The sequence below is a fragment of the Rattus rattus genome, chromosome 1 (genome assembly GCF_011064425.1).
Source record: "Rattus rattus isolate New Zealand chromosome 1, Rrattus_CSIRO_v1, whole genome shotgun sequence".
Lineage (NCBI taxonomy): Eukaryota > Metazoa > Chordata > Mammalia > Rodentia > Muridae > Rattus > Rattus rattus.
In genome coordinates, this window is record NC_046154.1 from 271,604,330 (window position 1) to 271,623,606 (window position 19,277).

At 51.4% G+C, this 19,277-nt stretch overlaps 1 protein-coding gene and 1 non-coding gene across 2 annotated transcripts; both read left to right on the plus strand.

Annotated features, from left to right (window-relative positions):
* The first annotated feature begins 283 nt into the window (after positions 1-283).
* On the plus strand, positions 284-356 carry Trnak-uuu. Its single transcript has one exon. It is a non-coding gene; the product is annotated as a tRNA-Lys (tRNA).
* A 6,990-nt stretch (positions 357-7,346) lies between these two features.
* Wnt1 (Wnt family member 1) lies at positions 7,347-11,503 on the plus strand. Its single transcript, XM_032890972.1, has 4 exons — positions 7,347-7,892; positions 8,526-8,779; positions 9,418-9,683; positions 10,099-11,503. The coding sequence occupies exons 1-4, from the start codon at positions 7,789-7,791 to the stop codon at positions 10,585-10,587; spliced, it is 1,113 nt and encodes a 370-aa protein (XP_032746863.1). The 5' UTR covers positions 7,347-7,788; the 3' UTR covers positions 10,588-11,503.
* Positions 11,504-19,277: the final 7,774 nt, after the last annotated feature.

A 19,277-nucleotide genomic window follows, 5' to 3' on the forward strand; every position in this document is an offset into this window, starting at 1 on the left:
ATTTGTTGCTCTTGCGGAAGACTTAGGTTCAATTCCCCAGCAACTGCAGGGTGGGTCACAGCCATTCATAACCGCAATTCCTTGGGACCCAATAGGCATGAGTCTGGTGTACATATGTGCAAGCAGGTGAAGCACTCATACTACAAAGAAAAATAAATAAATCTAATAGATAATTTTAAAAGATAATTTGAGGCCAGAGCTAGGAGTGGCAGCTCGTGGGCCATGCCTTTAGTTTGAACACAGGGAAATTTTTGTTTATTTACTTTTAAAATTGTTTGTAAGAGCCTGGATAGCTCAGTCGGTAGAGCATCAGACTTTTAAACTGAGGGTCCAGGGTTCAAGTCCCTGTTCAGGCGGAAGGTTACTTAAAATTGTTCGTTTCTGTGTTTGGAGGCCAGGTGCCGGAGATACAAGGTGGTTGTGAGTTATCTGAAGTGGGAGCAGGGGATTGAACTCAGGTCCTCTGCAAGGGCAGTATATGCTCCTTACCCCTTGTGCTGTCTCTCCAGCCTAGCTTGGCTTTTAGAAAGGATGGAGAGAAGGTTGTGGAGCGGAAGGGAAAAGCAGGAGATGTGTACTTTACAGACTGAGGCTCGGGATTTGCTGGTAGGGTAACATGAAGTGTAAAACGGATAAGCCAAGGTTGATACAACATTTTAAATCAAGATATATGTGTATGTGTACATGTATGTGTGTACATCTATGACTGAGTCGTGGTGCGTGCCTTTCATCTCAGCTCTGGAGAGGCAGAGGCGGGAGATCTCTGTGAGTGTGCAGCCAGCCTGATTTGAGGATTTTTGTCATGAAGATGAAGAGCAGAGCTGTCATTCACTGAGAGGAAAATGGTTGAAAAGGGGCTGGAGAGATGGCTCAGTGGTTAAGAGCACTGAGTGCTCTTCCAGAGGTCCTGAGTTCAATTCCCAGCAACCACATGGTGGCTCACAACCATCTGTAACTCCAGTCCCAGGGGATCTGACGCCCTCCTCTGGACTCCATGGGCAGCAGGACACACATCCATAGACGTTAAGTAAATAAAACAGAAAGTGTGGAGCCATATAGCTTGCCAAGTGACTATGTATGTGGGTACACTGTCACTGTCAAACACACCAGAAGAGGGCATCAGATCCCATTACAGATGGTTGTAAGCCACCATGTGGTTGCTGGGAATTGAACTCATGACTTCTGGGAGAACAGTCAGTGCTCTTAGCTACTAAGCCATCTCTCCAGCCCTTGTGGTTGTTCTTAAGTCACATGTAGCCCAGGCTAGCTTCAAACTCAATATGTAGTTAAATGACTTTGAATTACTGCTTCTCAGGTGGTAGGATTACAGTTGTGTGTCACTGCACATGACTTTATCTTTTCCTTATTTTTATCATACCAATGGTAAAGCTTAGGGCCTCATATATGCTAGGTGAGTCGTGTGTGTGTGTGCACATGTGCGCATGTACACATACATATGTGTTATGCAAAGGCCAGAGGTCAAGGGGGGATATCTTCCTCTATTTCTGTCTGCTCTATTTTTTATTTTTCATCTTATTTTCAATTTTTTAAAAAGATTTATTCATTTATTATATATGAGTACACTGTACCTGTCTTCAGATACACCAGAAGAGGGCATCGGATCCCATTACAGATGGTTGTGAGCCACCATGTGGTTGCTGGGAATTGAACTCAGGACCTCTGGAAGAGCAGTCGGTTGCTCTTATCCACTGAGCCATCTCTCCAGCCCCCTTATTTTCAATTTTTATTTTATCTTTAGTGTGAGGGATCGTTGAGCGTGCATCATGGTGACATCTGTTCTTCCTCTCTATTCCCACAGCACTGGTGCTCATAGATGGTAGGGTTTCCCTGTCTTCCAGCATGCATTCCACATCCATAGAGTCGCACCAATGCACCAGATCGAGAAAGGTTTACGTGATTGTCTTAGGGTTTTACTGCTGTGAATAGACACCATGACCAAGGCAACTCTTATAAGGACGACAGTTTTTTTTTTTTTTTTGTTGTTGTTGTTGTTGTTTTTTCTTTTTTCTTTTTTTCGGAGCTGGGGACCGAACCCAGGGCCTTGCGCTTCCTAGGCAAGCGCTCTACCACTGAGCTAAATCCCCAACCCCAGGACGACAGTTTTTAATTTACATGAGTACACTGTCCCTGTCCTAAGACAATGTAGAAGAGGGCATCCGATCTCATTACAGATGGTTGTGAGCCACCATGTGGTTGCTGGGATTTGAACTCAGGACCTCTGGAAGAGCAGTCAGTGCTCTTAACCGCTGAGCCGTCTGTCCAGGACAACATTTAATTGAGGCTGACTTAAAGGTTCAGAGGTTCAGTCCATTATCATCAAGGTGGGAGCAGGGCAGCTCACAGCTATCTATGCACGTAGGCAAAACACCAGTGCACATGAAATGGAAACAGATAAATCAAATTTAAGACTCCACCAAGCTTCATTTGGGTCAACGTACACCTTGTTTTAAACACCTTCACACTCAGGGAGTTAGTTATAGGACTTACCACCAAGTTTAATGACCTGGGTTCTATCCCTGGAAATTCATACCGGAAGGAGAGAATCAGCCCTTGCAAGTTGTTCTCTGATTATGCATGCTATAGCGCTCTCTCTCTCTCTCTCTCTCTCTCTCTCTCTCTCTCTCTCTCACACACACACACACACACACACACACACAGGCACACACATAACACACAACACATGTGATTAAAATTAAACACAAGTACCCCAGGAACAGTAACTAGATCTATCATTTCTTTCTTAGTGGGAAAGGCTGATCAATGAATTCTGAGAGACAAGCTCTTCAGAGTCTTTACTCAGAAATCATACTTAAAAAGCAGAAGACAGTGAAACAAGAGGTCCCAAAAAGGTGGCAGGCCAAACCCAAAAATCATCTTTCTGTGTCAACTCTGACAAGGGACCCCAGCCTGCTCTGCTGCATATCGGGCAGCCACTGAGCCACTGATAATGTAGAAAGAGTGTGCATAGGCTTTGAGTTCAAAGAGGCTATCTGGGCTGGAGAGATGGCTCAGAGGTTAAGAGCACTGACAGCTCTTCCAGAGGTCCTGAGTTCAATTCCCAGCAACCACAGTCATCTATAATGAGATCTGGTACCCTCTTCTGGTGTGTCTGAAGACAGTTACAATGTACTCACATAAAATAAACGAATCCTCAAAGGGACTATCAGGTCTGGGGGAGTATACCTTTCATCTCTACCGGAGAGGTGGAGGCAGAGAAGCTAGCTAAGACTATATCTTGAATTTGAGGTCAGTCTAAGCTACATAAGACCTTAAGACCTTATATCAGCAAGTAAACAAACAACAAAAACAGAAGTTAGAAATATCACTCAGCATTTAAGAGTGCCTGCCCTGGGTTGGTCCCCAGCTCCGGAAAAAAAAAAAGAAGAAAAAAAAAAAAAAAAAAAAAAAAGAGTGCCTGCCCAGGGGAGGGGTGTGTGTTTCCCAGCACACACAGAGCAGCTCACATCTATCTGCAACTCCAGTTCCAGGGAATCTGAAGCCCTCTTCTGGCCACCGCAGGAACTGCATGCACTGGATGCATACGCGTATATGCAGATAAACTACTAAACACATTTAAAAAAAACTTAAGTCTAGTGGTGGAGACACACGCCTTTAACTCTAGCACTCAGGAGGCAGAAGAAGGCAGATGTCTGAGTTTGAGGCCAGTCTGGCCTACAAATGGAGTTCCAGGACAGCCAGGGCTACTCTGTCTTGGAAAACCAAATAAACACACAAATAAGACCCCTCTACCCCCAAAAAATAAAAAAGCAAAAAATAACCACTGGGTTTGGGTTTGGTTTTGAGATAGGATTTTACTATATACCCCAGGCTGGCTCTGTAGACCAGGCTAGCCTCAGACTCATAGACATGATTCACTTGCCTCTTAACTCCCAAGTGCTGGATTAAACACAGGTGCCACCAAAGCCTGAAGTCCCCAAGGCTTTTGAATCCTCCTGTGTCAGTCTTCCAAGTTCTGGAACTGTCAGGCATGTATCCCCACACAGAGTTGGTCTGGAGATTATTTATTATATTTTTCATTAATTATTACCTTGTTGTTGTTTGAAATGGGATCATGCTACATATCTCGGGGTTGTCTCACGTTTGGAGCAAACTTATATTAGCATCTTCTAAGAGCCTGGCCGTTCTGATTCTCTTTGTTCGTTCGCTTATTTATTTAGTATACGTGTGTGCGTGCATGTATATGTGTGTGTGCATGTGTGTGCGTGCATATGTGTGTGCATGTGTGTGTGTGGGTGTATGCATGTGTGCATGCACATGTGTGTGCATGTGCGTGTGTGTGTGTGTGTGTGTGTGTGTGTGTGTGTGCGCGAGCGCGCGTGCGCACGTGTGTTTAGACTCAGTGTTCTGCTTTCATCACATGGGTCCCAGGGATGAAACTCAGGTTACCTGCTTTGCCAGAAAACACTTTCACCTACTGGGTCTTCTTTGTTTTTTTTGGGGGGGGGAGGGGGCTTTTGTTTTTGTTTGTTGTTGTTTTGTTCACACATGAAATTTTTTTTTAAGATTTATTTATTTATTATATGTGAGTACACTGTCGCTGTCTTCAGACACACCCGAGGAGGACATTGGATCCCATTACAGATGGTTGTGAGCCACCATGTGGTTGCTGGGAATTGAACTCAGGACCTCTGGAAGAGCAGTCAGTGCTCTTTTTTTTTGGGGGGGACGAACCCAGGGCCTTGCGCTTCCTAGGCAAGCACACTACCACTGAGCTAAATCCCCAACCCCCAGTCAGTGCTCTTAACTGTTGAGCCATCTCTCCAGCCCCATTAAAGAATTTTAAAGGTTTACTTTATAGCTTTTAATGTATGTACATGTGTGTATTCGCATTTGCATGTAAATGCTCCTGGAGGAAGTTGGAGCAGGAGTTACAGGCATTTATAAGCTGACTGACCTGGGTGCTGGGATTTGAACTCAGGACCTCTGGAAGAGCAGCAAGTCCTCTTAACAAACGAACCATCTATCTGTCCAGCCTACATTTAAATTTTTTTCTTATTTACTTTTCCCCTATGTCTGCATGCATTGAACACTGTGTGACTGTGGAGGTCAGAGGTCAGTCTTCTCTCTCCATCCAGTGGGGCTCAGGGACCAGGATCCTCAGGCTTGGCAGCAAGTACCTTTACCTACTCCCTCTTCCTCTTAGTCAGGGACTCTCTATATAGTCCTGGCCACACTGGAACTTGCCATGTAGATCAGGCTAACCTCAAACTCACAGAGATCCATCTGCCTCTGCCTCTGCCTCTGCCTCTGCCTCTGCCTCTGCCTCTGCCTCTGCCTCTGCCTCTGCCTCTGCCTCTGCCTCTGCCTCTGCCTCTGCCTCTGCCTCCCTAGTGTTGGGATTGAAAGCTTGCATCACCACAGGTCTTAAGACCTTTTTGAGAGTGTCTCCAGAATACCAGGAGGATAACCTTGAACTTCTGATCTTCCTGCTTCCTGAGGGCTGAGGTTACAGCCATGTGCTACCAGTTCCTGGCTTTTGCAGTGCTGGGATCCAAACCAGGGCTTTATGAGGGCTAGGCAAACACTCTACCCGGGTTCCTGGGGATGTAACTTTAACATTGAGACATTTATAAGCTTGGACTTCGGAGCAATCGCCTGGCCAATGTTTCCTCTGTAAAATGGAGGGGAAATAGTAAGATCCTGGGGGAGGGGGTGCGTCTCTGTGTGGTAGTGGTGCATGATAACCAGGCTGGCAGCGCCCTCTGTGTCCCACCTAGGGGACAGCAGCCTGATAATCCAAGTTGGGATCTAGAAGAAAGAATTTACAAGGGAAGAGTTGAGGCTCTTGGGGTGAGAGTGGGGATACAATAGGATGTTGGGGACACTGCAGAAACCTGGGAGAGGTAAAAAAAAAAATCCAACGAAGATCAGAAAACACACGGAGGCACAAATTTGTTAATCTTTTCAAAAATCTTTTTAGGAGGTGTATTTTCTGTATGTGTGAGTGTTTTGCCTGGGTGTATGTGTATGCACCCGTGCATGCTTGGTGCCAGTGGGATTCAGATGGTTCCTGGAACTGGAGTTACAGGTGGCTTACAGCCACCAAATGGTGCTAAGAACAGAGTCTGGATCCTCTGGAAGAGCAGCCAGTGCTCGTTTTTTGTTTTTTTTTTTTTTAAGATTTATTCATTTATTATATATAAGTACACTGTAGCTGTCTTCAGATACACCAGAACTCTTTACAGATGGTTGTGAGCCACCATGTGGTTGCTGGGAATTGAACTCAGGACCTCTGGAAGAGCAGTTGGTGCTCTTAACCACGGAGCCATCTCTCTATATACCCTCAATTTTGTTCATCTTGAGCTGGGCAGGTACAGTGGCATAGGCCTGTAATCCCAGCAGTCAGGTGACCATCACGGATTCTATGTATTAAATCTTTATGTTAGGTAGAGTCATACATACGGCAAGATCCAGTCACAAAACCCACAGCAACAACAAAACCAAACCCAGCCAGCTTCTTCCAGAGGCTGTCCCATCCTTTCTGAGTCTAGTTGCCAGAGAAAGACTTGGCTCATCTTCACGACACGACTCTCTCCACTAAGGACAAGCACAGGTTGACTCAGCATGCCATAGGGTGACACAAGGTACCCAGAATGACAGAATGACACCTACCAGTGCACATGGTTAATCACACACACACACTCATGCACCCACCTGCAAACACAATTCCTCAGCCTTCTGGACCTCTCCTGTCATAGACCCCACCTCCTTCCTGATACACTGCTTTAAGTGGTAACTGTAACAAAATGACTTCATGCTCTCCCTGTCCTGAGCCAAATTACACAATTATTTGGAAAGGGCTCAAAACGTCCTTCTTTACAAGTTTCTGGATACACCAATACACAGGAGCATGCACCCTCAGAACACATGTATGTTTTCGCTTAATCTCACGGGTGACTCCCGGATGCTTGCACTCCCCTAGCCCACATAGGCAAACTGCTGCGTGCCTCTGAGTTTCTCTCTGCCACCAGCTCGGTTTGCTCAGCCTACCCCTACACCCCACGCCCGGGAATCCCTGACCACAACTCCACCCATGCTCTGTCTCCTTCTTTTCCTTCTCTGTCCAGCCGTCGGGGTTCCTGGGTGAGGAAGCGTCTCCACAGAGTCGCTGGCTAGAACCACAACTTTCATCCTGCCATTCAGGATAGGGAAGAGAAGGGACCACAGCGTGGGGGGCAGGCGCGTTGGGGGTGGGGGGGGCAATCCAGGCTGCAAACAGGTTGTCCCCGGCATATTGTCTCCGCGCCCCCTGGCGGATGCCGGTCCCCTACGGGCTCCGGACGCGCAGAAGAGTGAGGCCGGCGCGCGTGGGAGGCCATCCCAAGGGGAGGGGTCGGCGGCCAGTGCAGACCTGGAGGCGGGGGCCACCAGGCAGGGGGCGGGGGTGAGCCCCGACGGCTAGCCTGTCAGCTCTTTGCTCAGACCGGCTAGAGCCACAGCTTCGCTCGCTACTCATTGTCTGTGGCCCTGACCAGTGCGCCCTGGTGCTTTAGTGCGGCCCGGAGGGGCAGCCTCTTCTCACTGCAGTCAGCGCCGCAACTATAAGAGGCGGTGCCTCCTGCAGCGGCTGCTTCAGCCCACCAGCCAGGACAGCGAACCATGCTGCCTGCGGCCCGCCTCCAGACTTTCTAGAGCCAGCCTGAGAACACTCACCACTGCCCTCACCGCTGTGTCCAGTCCCACCGTCGCGGGGAGCAACCAAAGTCGCCAGAACCGCAGCACAGAACCAGCAAGGCCAGGCAGGCCATGGGGCTCTGGGCGCTGCTGCCCAGCTGGGTTTCTGCTACGTTGCTACTGGCACTGACCGCTCTGCCCGCAGCCCTGGGCGCCAACAGTAGTGGCCGATGGTGGTAAGTGAGCTGGTACGGGGTCGCCACTTGTCCTGGGGCAAAGAGCCAGGAACCGGCCCTACCCAGCTCCCACGCTGTGGGGATCACCAACCTACAGACTCCCTCCTGCCCTGTGACTTCATATCCAGGGTGCTCTCACCTAGAACTAGCCCAAAGACAGACGCTCTGCTGGAGTGGGGCAAATCACTTGCATGCAAAAGGCCAGCTACACCAGGCTCAGAGACCATCCCCGTTTAACACTTCCCCGCTATGGCGGAGCAACAGGTCTTAACCTCGCTGCGGTGGGTGCTCAGGTGTCCCTCAAGTCTCGAACCAAAAAACCAGATATTAGCTTTGAAAAGAGGTGAGAAGGGAGTGGACTTCCTAAGTACATCAAGGCGGGCAAGGCAGCAGGTGGGATTTCCCCTTAGAGGCTGACCTGAAGAAGAGAGGAAGAGCTAGGGTAGCCATGCCTTTCCTGTCCACTCACTAGACTCAGAGCTCCTGGAGCTCAGCTCCACCACACTCAAGAAGCTATAATCGATCCTCTGCTGCTCTCTCTAGGCCATGGGGCCAGGCAAGGGCAGGGTGGTACGGCCTGTATGGTTAAGATGCAGGCCCCCTTCCCTGTACTGAACCCGTATGTCCCACCAGGGGCATCGTGAACATAGCCTCCTCCACGAACCTGCTGACAGATTCCAAGAGTCTACAGCTGGTGCTAGAGCCCAGCCTGCAGCTACTGAGCCGCAAGCAGCGACGACTGATCCGACAGAACCCGGGGATCCTGCACAGCGTGAGCGGAGGGCTGCAGAGCGCCGTTCGAGAGTGCAAGTGGCAATTCCGAAACCGCCGCTGGAACTGCCCCACTGCTCCCGGGCCCCACCTCTTCGGCAAGATCGTCAACCGAGGTGGGTGCCCAGGAAAGCGACGCTTCCGGGATTAAGGGAAAAGCAGGGTCAGCTCCAGGGCATGGGCGGGCGAATGCAGGGAAGACGTCCCAGGGTTATGTGATCAAACTGCGGATCGTCTGGTGCCGGGCGCTAACACAGGGCAGCACCGGGTTCTTTCCAGCCATGCGTTTTGAGCATGATCTTTTAACGTTCCTGAGCCACTGACCCACAGAAAGGGAATTCCGGATCGTGGGCGCTGGGCGACAGCAGACTTTCTCTAGCCTTTCTAGTGCCTGGGAAGCTGGTCTCTGAGGGCTAGGGTTGTGCTTCGCACCCAGCAAAGTTTGCACTGCCAATACTAGTTTGGTCTGGCAGAGCGATCTGGGCTATGCGGAGTTGTTCTACTTGGGATCTACTCTTGGAGCTGTCCCGCCAAGGCTCTAGAGTCTCAGTGAAGTATGGTGAGGAGATTATTCGAGGTTCGCGCACACACCTGCTCTCCCTATGAGACCTGGAGATCAGTTTTTCACCCCCTGGGTCTGCCGGGTAGTCGGAACTCGAGGGGAGTTGGACTGTAGGGTACCAAGCCTTCCAAAAAGAGTGCTGACTGGGCCCCACGGGTTCTCTCAACTGGTGTGGGGTTGCTTCACCCATAGGCTGCCGAGAAACAGCGTTTATCTTCGCAATCACCTCCGCCGGGGTCACACATTCGGTGGCGCGCTCCTGCTCCGAAGGCTCCATCGAATCCTGCACCTGCGACTACAGGCGGCGCGGTCCTGGGGGTCCGGACTGGCACTGGGGGGGCTGCAGCGACAACATCGATTTCGGTCGCCTCTTCGGCCGAGAGTTCGTGGACTCTGGGGAGAAGGGGCGGGACCTACGCTTCCTCATGAACCTTCACAATAACGAGGCAGGGCGCACGGTACGTCCTGAGCCAGTGGCAGAGAAGTAACGGTCCACAAGGACGGAGGCACAGGGAAGGGTCTTCCCGAGGGAGTGGGACTCTAGGAGGGAAGACAGACAAGGGGTGGTGACTGGGGACAAAGGGATTCCTGAGCTGGTGACAGAACAGAAGAGGTTAGCGGGCTATCAACACGTGGGATGTATTGCCACCTCCATTGCTCACTTGAGCTGTTGTGGCAGAGTCTGGCCATATCTCAGCGCGCCATTGTGCACTTCCTCTCTCCTGAGCTTAGTCACACCTGGACCTTGGCTGAGGTTTCCACAGCATCCACATGACCCGAGTGGGGTCGGGGTGGGGAGGTATGGGTGGTGGTTTGTGGGACGTTGGTTTTGACCTTTTCCTTCCCTCTTTCCATCGTCTTCTCCTCCCCCAGACCGTGTTCTCTGAGATGCGCCAAGAGTGCAAATGCCACGGGATGTCCGGTTCCTGCACGGTGCGCACGTGTTGGATGAGGCTGCCCACACTGCGCGCTGTGGGCGACGTGCTGCGCGACCGCTTCGACGGCGCCTCCCGCGTCCTTTACGGCAACCGAGGCAACAACCGCGCTTCGCGGGCGGAGCTGCTGCGCCTGGAGCCCGAAGACCCTGCGCACAAGCCGCCCTCCCCTCACGACCTCGTCTACTTCGAGAAATCGCCCAACTTCTGCACGTACAGTGGACGCCTGGGCACAGCTGGCACAGCTGGGCGAGCTTGCAACAGCTCATCTCCAGCGCTGGACGGCTGCGAGCTGCTGTGCTGTGGCCGAGGCCATCGCACGCGCACTCAGCGCGTCACCGAGCGCTGCAACTGCACCTTCCACTGGTGCTGCCACGTCAGCTGCCGCAACTGCACGCACACGCGCGTACTGCACGAGTGTCTATGAGGCGTTGCGCCTCCGGGAACGCTCTCTTCCAGTTCTCCTCAGACAAACTCGCTGGCTCTGATGTTCGCCCACCCTAGCGCGTACAGCCACAGTCCCGAGGTTCACAGTGACCCATCTCTCCCACCTCCTACCTGGGGACTCCTAAAACCACTTGCCTGAGGCAGCTCGAACCCTTTTGCCATCCTGCGGGCCCTGCCCAAGCCTACCTCCCTCCCTCTTCTCGGGAGACCCCTTTTGCACTGCCCCCCCAATTTGGCCAGAGGGTGAGAGGGAAATTCTTCTTCTTGGGTGTGGGTGGTGGTGGTGGGTCAGCTTGTGAAGGCGTTGCTGTCCCTGTGGTATTGTGCCCCGTCTCCCCGTGACCTCTCTGTGTATCACCTTCCGGTTTTCTCTCCGTGTCCCTATAGGTCCCTAACCACTACACCTGGGCTTCAAGCCCCCACCACACACCTGTAGCTGAAGTGTTTCCGAGGTGAAAGGGCAAGGAAAGCTGTGATGACGTGGGAAATGAGGTTGGGGAGCCCAGCAGGGAAAACCTACATTCTCCTAGTCTCTGTCACCGAGCCACTGAACAGTGAACCATGCCTCCCTCAGCCACCTCCCACCCCTTCCTGTCCTGCTCCCTCTTCATCAGTGTGTAAATAATTTGCACCGGAACGCGGCCGCACAGAGCCACGCGTTCGGTTATGTAAATAAAACTATTTATTGTGCCGGGGGTTCCAGCCTGGGTTGCAGAGCCCACCCTCACCCCAACTCACTCCTCTTGTCTGCCAGCCTTTTTGTTACCCGACCTTTTCTCCAAGGCACCCTGCCCACCGGATCAGCATCTCCTGCCGCCGTAGCTATTAGTGGCTCTTCGCCCCCACCGATGTAGTATCTTCCTCTGAGGAATAAAACATCTATTTTTATCAATGACTCTGGTCCTTGAATCCAGAGCACAGCATGGTTTCCAGTGTCCCCTTCCCCTTCAACGGACTTACTTCTCCTCGTAACCAGACAGAAGAGATAGAGTTGTTGAAGAACTCTTTTCCTGACCCTTGGATGACCCTAATGAGGCCAAGTAGGGATCCAGGTCTTCTGAGAGAAAGGCCTGCTCAGGGGCTCCTGCAGGGTTCTTTCTCCTATTCTAGGAGCAGCCGGTTAAGTGTTAGGAGCAGGGTTGGGGATTTAGCTCAGCGGTAGAGCGCTTGCCTAGCCAGCGCAAGGCCCTGGGTTCGGTCCCCAGCTCCGGAAAAAAAAAAAGAAAGAAAGAAAGAAAGTGTTAGGAGCAAGCATGTGGACCTGATGGGGACTCACCACACCACCAGGTCCAGTTCTCCTAGTGTGAGAGTCGGAAGAGAGTTACAATGAAATGACACCTGTGTCCTGAAAAGGAAAAAAGCCCAAGCAGAAAGGGAGTCATTGCCCCTGGGCAGACATCCTCCTCTACTGGCTTGTGAGCTCAAGCCATGGGAAGGTCCGCCTCCTACACACTCCTACAAGACTTAGAAATACGTTATTAGCACCCCAACTCCACTAGAAGTAAGGGGCATCCAGATAACAAGTCATGGACTGGAGCTGGAGAGATGGCTCAGCGGTTAAGAGCACTGGCTGCTCTTCTAGAGGTCCTGAGTTCAATTCCCAGCAACCACATGGTGGCTCACAACCATCTGTAATGGGATCTGATGCCCTCTTCTGAACTTCAGGCACAATGCTGTATACATAATAAGTAAATCTTAAAAAAAAAAACAAAACAAACAAACAAAAACAGAACAAAAAACAAGGGGCTGGAAAGATGGCTCAGTGGTTAAGAGCACGGATGGCTCTTCCAGAGGTCCTGAGTTCAAATCCCAGCAACCACATGGTGGCTCACAACCATCTGTAATGAGATCTGATGCCCTCTTCTGGTGTGTCTGAAGACAGCTATGGTGTACTTATATATAATAAATAAATAAATCTTTAAAAAAACAAAAACAGGGGTTGGGGATTTAGCTCAGTGGTAGAGCGCTTGCCTAGCAAGCGCAAGGCCCTGGGTTCAGTCCCAGCTCCAAAAAAAGAAAAAAAGAAAAAAAAAACAACAAAAACAAAACAAGTCATGGTTAACAGTGGGCCTAGACCTGGACCAGAAAGCTTAAAGATGCTCTTAGGAAGGAAGGGAGAAACAGAAAGCTTAGCTTCCAGACAGGGGTGAGGCTTAGAGCTTAACCAAAAAGGAACCCCAAGAGTCACTAGTCCACAACAAATCAGTAAGCTAGCCACACCCACAAAGAAGCAGAATGAGGATCCCTTTGGGAAGGTAGCTGTTGGCCACCTCTGTGCTCTGTTCACAGTACTAAACCTGACACTAATCACTTCCTTTTTCCTTCCTTGTCCAACCATAGCCTTAGCCCTGAATCAGGGAACACTAACCCTTCCTAAACTCCAACACTGGACCTTTGGCATAGCCTCTTCCCTACAAGAAAGGACCAGAAAGGCATTGACAAAAGATGCAGAGAACCCCACCTTTGCAAGAGCCATCACTGGTCTCAATCAACTTGAGAGTTACTTCTTCCCAGAATCCTTTGCTGTCACTGCAGGCTATCACCTCTTGGGGGGAGGGGCACTGTGGGTGAACTCTGACCCCTGTTGGGTTTTGGACTCTGCATGGGTAGAGGAGTAGATTCAAGTCCTGCTCAAGCCTGCAGTGTGTGTACACAGGTGTGTGTGTGTGTGTGTGTGTGTGTGTGTGTGTGTGTCTGTGTCTGTGTCTGTGTGTGTGTGTCTGTGTGTATTGCATGCATGCATGTGTATGCGCCTGTGTGAGAGTGTGTAAGCTTGGGCCACTGTTGCTCAATGCCCAGTGTCAGGGAGAAACAGGAACCCAGGCTACCTCCAACCACTCTTACCTAAATCCTAACCCCAGAAAGTGAAGTTATGGAAACTGATGTGTTGAGCTGAGGTGCCTTGCAGTTGGAAAAAGAGAATCCCCTACCCCCTTTTTTGCCCCTAACTAGGTATTCAACACATCTCCTGTCTTCTGTCTCATTTGCCTTGACCCTTAATTGAGAATATTCAAATATCCATCATTGTCATTTAAGGAGGCTATAGGCTTCAAGTGACATAGTGTCTGTGACAGCTTGGGTTGTGTGGACACCTACTGATACCTTTTCTGTACCAGCCTTACATCATATGCTGGCAGCACAGTGGTCTACAAGCCAGGGAATCAACTATGCCAGCAAACACTGTCAGCCTAACAGGCATACAGGGAAAGGCTGTCTGTGCACAGGAAAGCTTCAGCAGGGCAAGCACCCATCTCTTGCAGAGGCTCGAACTTGGAAGAAGGGTGCCATGAGAAAATGCAGAATAAGGCTAGGCTGCAACCCCAACATGGCACGCACAAATGAAAGGAAACACTTCGAGTCAAAGTGCTGGAAATGTGTCATGTGACGGTAGAGCCTGCGTAGGGACTAAGGATGTGGTGGGTTTGATCCTCAGCACTTGGCGGTCATGGGGTGAAGGGGCTGTGGGGTCTACAAGTGTTGCTAGGAGCTGAGGACTCTCTTGCCATGATTACCTGTGTTATCTGCACTGCCCTCTCAACTGGATCAGTAGATCAGTAATGGGGGTGGGGTGGGGCGTACCTAGAAAGAGTCTCAGGGATCAAAACACACAGGGTGATGGCCATAAGATAATGTCATCAGAAATATGCCTGACTCACCTTCCTGAAGCTTACACCTACTCCTGATCTTTAGATGCAAATACACACCAGGGGGCAGGGACCCTGGACACGGAGCTGACCTCAGTCAGTGCTGCGGGGATGAGTCCTGAAATATCCCAGGGGTGGCGGAAAAGCTGAGAGGACCGAGACAGCCAGCAGCCAGCAGCGGGCTGCACGGTCCCTGGGGGGTCAGCACGCCGCCGACTCCCCGAGCACCCTGACACTAACACCTTGGAAAAACACGGTCAGTGGTAACTGCAAATACCCGAGGGTCCAGCCCCCCTTCCCTAAGGCCCCAGGCAGGCTCAGTCCTCTGCTCCAGCCCAGAGGGAGGAAAATAACAAACCGGGGAGAAAATAAGCTCTTTGGCTGTGGTGTGAGCAGGAATATATCCGCGCAGAGCTGCCCACCACTCACCCTTACTCACTCTTTCCACACCGAGCCAGGGCCAGGCATGAGACAGACCACCCCCTTGCCCCCTCCCCCGTCTGGGCTAAAAGCAGACACACTGGGTTGGTGAGAGAGCAGCAGGTTATAAATATGCCTGGGGAACTGCCGCCAACTCGCTCCCCTGTCATCCCCTGGGAGGGGGTAGGGTGGGGTGGCACCTAGGGAGAACCAGGGCTGCCCTATTCCCTGAGGCCCAGGAGGAAGTGGAGCTTCCAAGCAGCCGTTGAAATATTTACTGATTTATTTATTTTATCTTTTCCAGGTGAATGCACCACCTTTGACTGGTGCCCTGGACCTTTCCTTACCTCTGGCATGGGATTCCCCACCCTCCCTGGTATATGGCTACATGTTCATCGTGAAAGGGCTCAAAGCCAAGCACTTGGTGTCAAGATGCAGCCCTGGGCCACTTCCTTACACACTCAAGAAAGTAGCTGGTTTATTCATTCACTCACTAAGCAGGCATAGCGAGGGGGTGCGGGCGGGCGCACACCTGCGGTCACCTCACCAGTGCTGCACACCCTGTTCCTGGGTGATCACGTCAGCTCCAGCCTCGGCTGCGCTCGCTTTTAACCTGTGCTAAGGACGCTGTCCTTTTAACCGGGCAGCCTCCTAGGGGAGGGGAAGGGTGCTATCCAGCACCGTGTCAGAGTAGTTATATGAGGGGCTGGGGAAGATGTGCTGAGAAGACCCCTGAGTAGGCTGCCTCCTTTGCTTTTCCTGGTGGATAAGACCTTTCTCTTCCTCGTCACAACCATCCTCTGCGTGACTGCTGTGTACCAACGCGTAGGAAGGGACAGTCATTCTGTGGGATGCTGAGGGTATGGACCAGGCTACTAGAGCATCCTGCCTCCCAGACACTTGCTAAGTAGGTGCCCATCTAGGCAAGAGGGGCAGCCCACCTCTTCCAGGGCTGAACCCCTCCCTTCTCCCTCCTCCCTATTAATCCTCGGAAGTGAAGGGGCCGTCCCTGGCGGCCCTTCAGCCCTATTGTGGCCCCTCGCCCTCCTCGGCTGGCGTCTAATTAACTCCTCCTGCCCCTGGTTTTGTGTGCCCCCCTTACTCCACCTTGTCGGCCCCGCCCCTCCGCTCGGTCCGCTCCCCCCGACGGACATTCCAGTCAGGCCGGGCCAGTGTGCTGGGGCAACCAGGGCCAGACCGAGGCCTAATCCCCCCTCCGCCTGGCCGGGCTCAGGGAGCCCCACTCACCTCCCGGCTCTCTAGGGGCTGCTCGGCTCTGCTGTGGCGGAGACACACAATCAGGACAAAGGCGCAGCCCCCAGGGGGCTAACTCAGCCTTCACGCCCAGGTTGTGCGGCATTTGGGGAGTTTAATGAATTGTCCATCACGCCTTTCAGGGCCCGCCCGTCAGCCTGGATTAATCTTCGGAGCCCTGGTGGGGTAGGAGACACTAAGCCTGTATTTATTACTCTCCCATTGTCACTAATTGAGGTAATTATCTGTGACTCTGGCCTGGCCAACAATGCCGCATTCACTCCCGGGACCTCGATGGGCCTGGCTCCCACTCTCGGCACCAACCCTCCCTCCCTTCCTCTCCAAAACGCGCCAAGGGCCAAGATGGGCCCTGGAGCATGTTGGGAAAGTGGACAATGTTCCACAATGTTCCACCTTCAAGCAATGTCTCCCAAAGCCGCCACCACTATGGAGTTGTGTTGAGGAGAAACATGGTTCTCCTAAAGTTGGCGAGAGAAGGCACATGGGCTTGTCCCGCAGAACCCTCAGGCCACCGCCAGGCCCGCATACTTCATTTCCGGGTAAATGGCACCAAGGTCTCACGGGGCCTTCACATGTCCCTACAGGACTTTGGAGTGTTAGGGGGCATATACTATTGCCTACTAGATGCGCTCTGAAGAGGTTCTGGAAGTGGAAAGAACAGGAAAGGGTGTGTCAGGGAGCAGAAGGGCAGGGTGCAGAGGCATCCTGGGAAGAAGCAATCCAGAGTCGGAACATTCCCCAGGGCCACACCAACACGGCCATTAATTAGTGCTGTGGAGCAAGCTCGAGAAAATCCCAATTTAGATACGCGAGTGAGTAGTCCCAAAGAGTAGTAGATGTCATATGAAGATGGCCTTCTGGGTTAAGAGAATAGTCCTGGAACGTAAATGTGTGTGTGTGTGTGTGTGTGTGTGTGTGTGTGTGTGCGCGCGCGCGCGCGCGCGCGCGTGCGCACATACATACATACACACACACACGCGCGCGCGCGTATGTGTATGTGTAACATGTATGCATGTGTTATATGTACATGTATGTGTGTGAACTCATCTCTGTATGCTTGTGTAGTGTGTGTGTATTCAAGATATAATAAAGAAGGGTAGATTTGGATGAGACTGATTTGGAGATCCTTGACGGCAAATATTATGCTTTGGTTACTGTTATTTTTACAAGATTCTAATATTATACCTCGAACGACAGGATAGATAAGGCCTGTGCTTGCATAGATGTTGCGGTCTGCCAGATCTTCTCTTAAACATCTGTCCTCAGGCTCTTCATTTACCTAGTTCTCGGTAAAAATGTCTAGAGATGTCTAGAGCATTCCTGGACAGTCCTGGATGGGCAACTGACCAGCTTGAAGCACTAAGGATCCTGGTAGAGCTCAGAGCTAAAGTTCGAACAGCGCCACCTCGTGGTAAACCTTGGGAGAGCTTCTGGAGACACTAGCTCAGAAGATGGAGCCAGCAGCCGCAGGGGCCAGGCTCAGGCTGGGCAGAAGCCGGTCTCCTTCATGGCTGTGTTGTCCTCATAGGCTTTTATTTTAAATCGCCCTTCCATTTTTTGAGGTGAAGTATCGTCCACCCCAGGCTGTCCTTAAGTTTCCCATGTGCCTGCACCCCCTGGATGCTAGGGTTTATGGGGCTACCATGTCCAGTTTATAGAGTTCTGGGGACCGACTGTGAGGCCTTTTGAGATCTAGATGAGTATCTCTGAGTTACATCCATCCCCCTGCCTCATTTTCCCCTTCCTACACAATCCTTCTTGGAGGACGTGTTGCATGCCAAGATTTAGTGGCTACGATCCGTAAGTAAATCATATTTTAGTACCAAATGTCAAAGGGGAATCCAGTCAGCAAAGATGCCAACATGGCGGTGGTGATGGCACACGCCTTTCCTCACAGCATCTGGGGAGCAGAGGTGGGTGGACTTCTGGGAGCTCGAGGGCAGTTTGGTTTAAATAGAGGGTTCCAAGTGAGTTGGGTCTATGTGGTGAGACCCCTACCTCCAATACAGCACCACCATCACCACCAAACCAAACCAATCAAGAAGGGAAAACACAGCAAAGGTCACGATGGAGAACGGGAGAAGTGTTGGGCGCTGAAATACAGTAAGATACTCCCAGCCCAAAACTATCTGTCATCGCTCTCTCTATTCCTCCCACAAAAGCTCCTGTGTTTCTTTAGCCAGAGGCAGAGCCTCGTTGCTTTTCCCATGTTGCATTGGAATTCCTGGGCTTAAGGGATTCCCTACCACAGCCCTCTCCACCCCATGTAACTGGGACTATAGGTGTGTGGTACTGCCCCAGTGAAGGTCAGGTACTTTATCCTGGTGACCAAGTCCTCCTACTTCTTCCGGGCCTTGTTCCCTGTGGAAATCATATGTCGTCTCACATTCTGGACACGCATCCTTCCTCTGTGTTCTCGGTGAGAACTACCTCACACATTTCCTCTTCTGCTTACCCTTTGGCGGAGTGACCTTGCCTGTCTGAAATGCTTTGCTGACCAGCAGTGCATGCAGTAGACCAGGCTTCCACCTGTCTGAGCACACAGGCTAGGTGTCTTTCCCTTTGCCATCCTTTCCAGCACCAGGTAGGGGCCTCATAAGTCCTCATTAGATGATGAATAAGTGGGTTCATGGATTAAGAAATAGATACATGGATGGATGGATATGGAGAGGCACTGGGATGGATGATGGATGAGTTGTGGGTAGATCAGTAAGTGCATAGGTGGGGTGCATAGGATGGATGGGTGGGTGGGTGGATGGGTGGGTGGGTGGGTGGGTGGATGAGTGGGTGGATGAGTGGGTGGGTGGATGGATGGGTAGGTGGTGGATGGGTATGGGTGGATGGATGGATGGATGGATGGATGGGTGGGTGGGTGGATGGGTGGGTGGATGGGTGGATGGGATGGGTGGATGGGTGGATGGGTGGGTGGATGGGTGGGTGGATGGATGGGTGAGTGGGTGGGTGGATGGGTGGATGGAAGGGTAGGTGGGTGGATGGTTGTATGGATGGATGGATGGGTGGGTGCATGGATAGATGGATGGATGGGTAGATGGATGGATGGTTGTATAGGTGGGTGGATGGTTGTATGGGTGGGAGGGTGGATGGTTGTATGGGTGGATGGCTGGGTGAGTGAATGGGTGGATAGATGGATGGACGGATGGATGGGTGAGTAGATGGATGGATGATTGTATGGGTGGGTGGATGAATAGATGAATAGATAGATGGGTGGGTGGGTGAGTGGGTGGATGGGTGGAGCATCCATCCACAAGATGACTTGCATATAGTAGTTAGTACAAGGTGAATCAAAGACAGGAACCTACCCCATGCTATG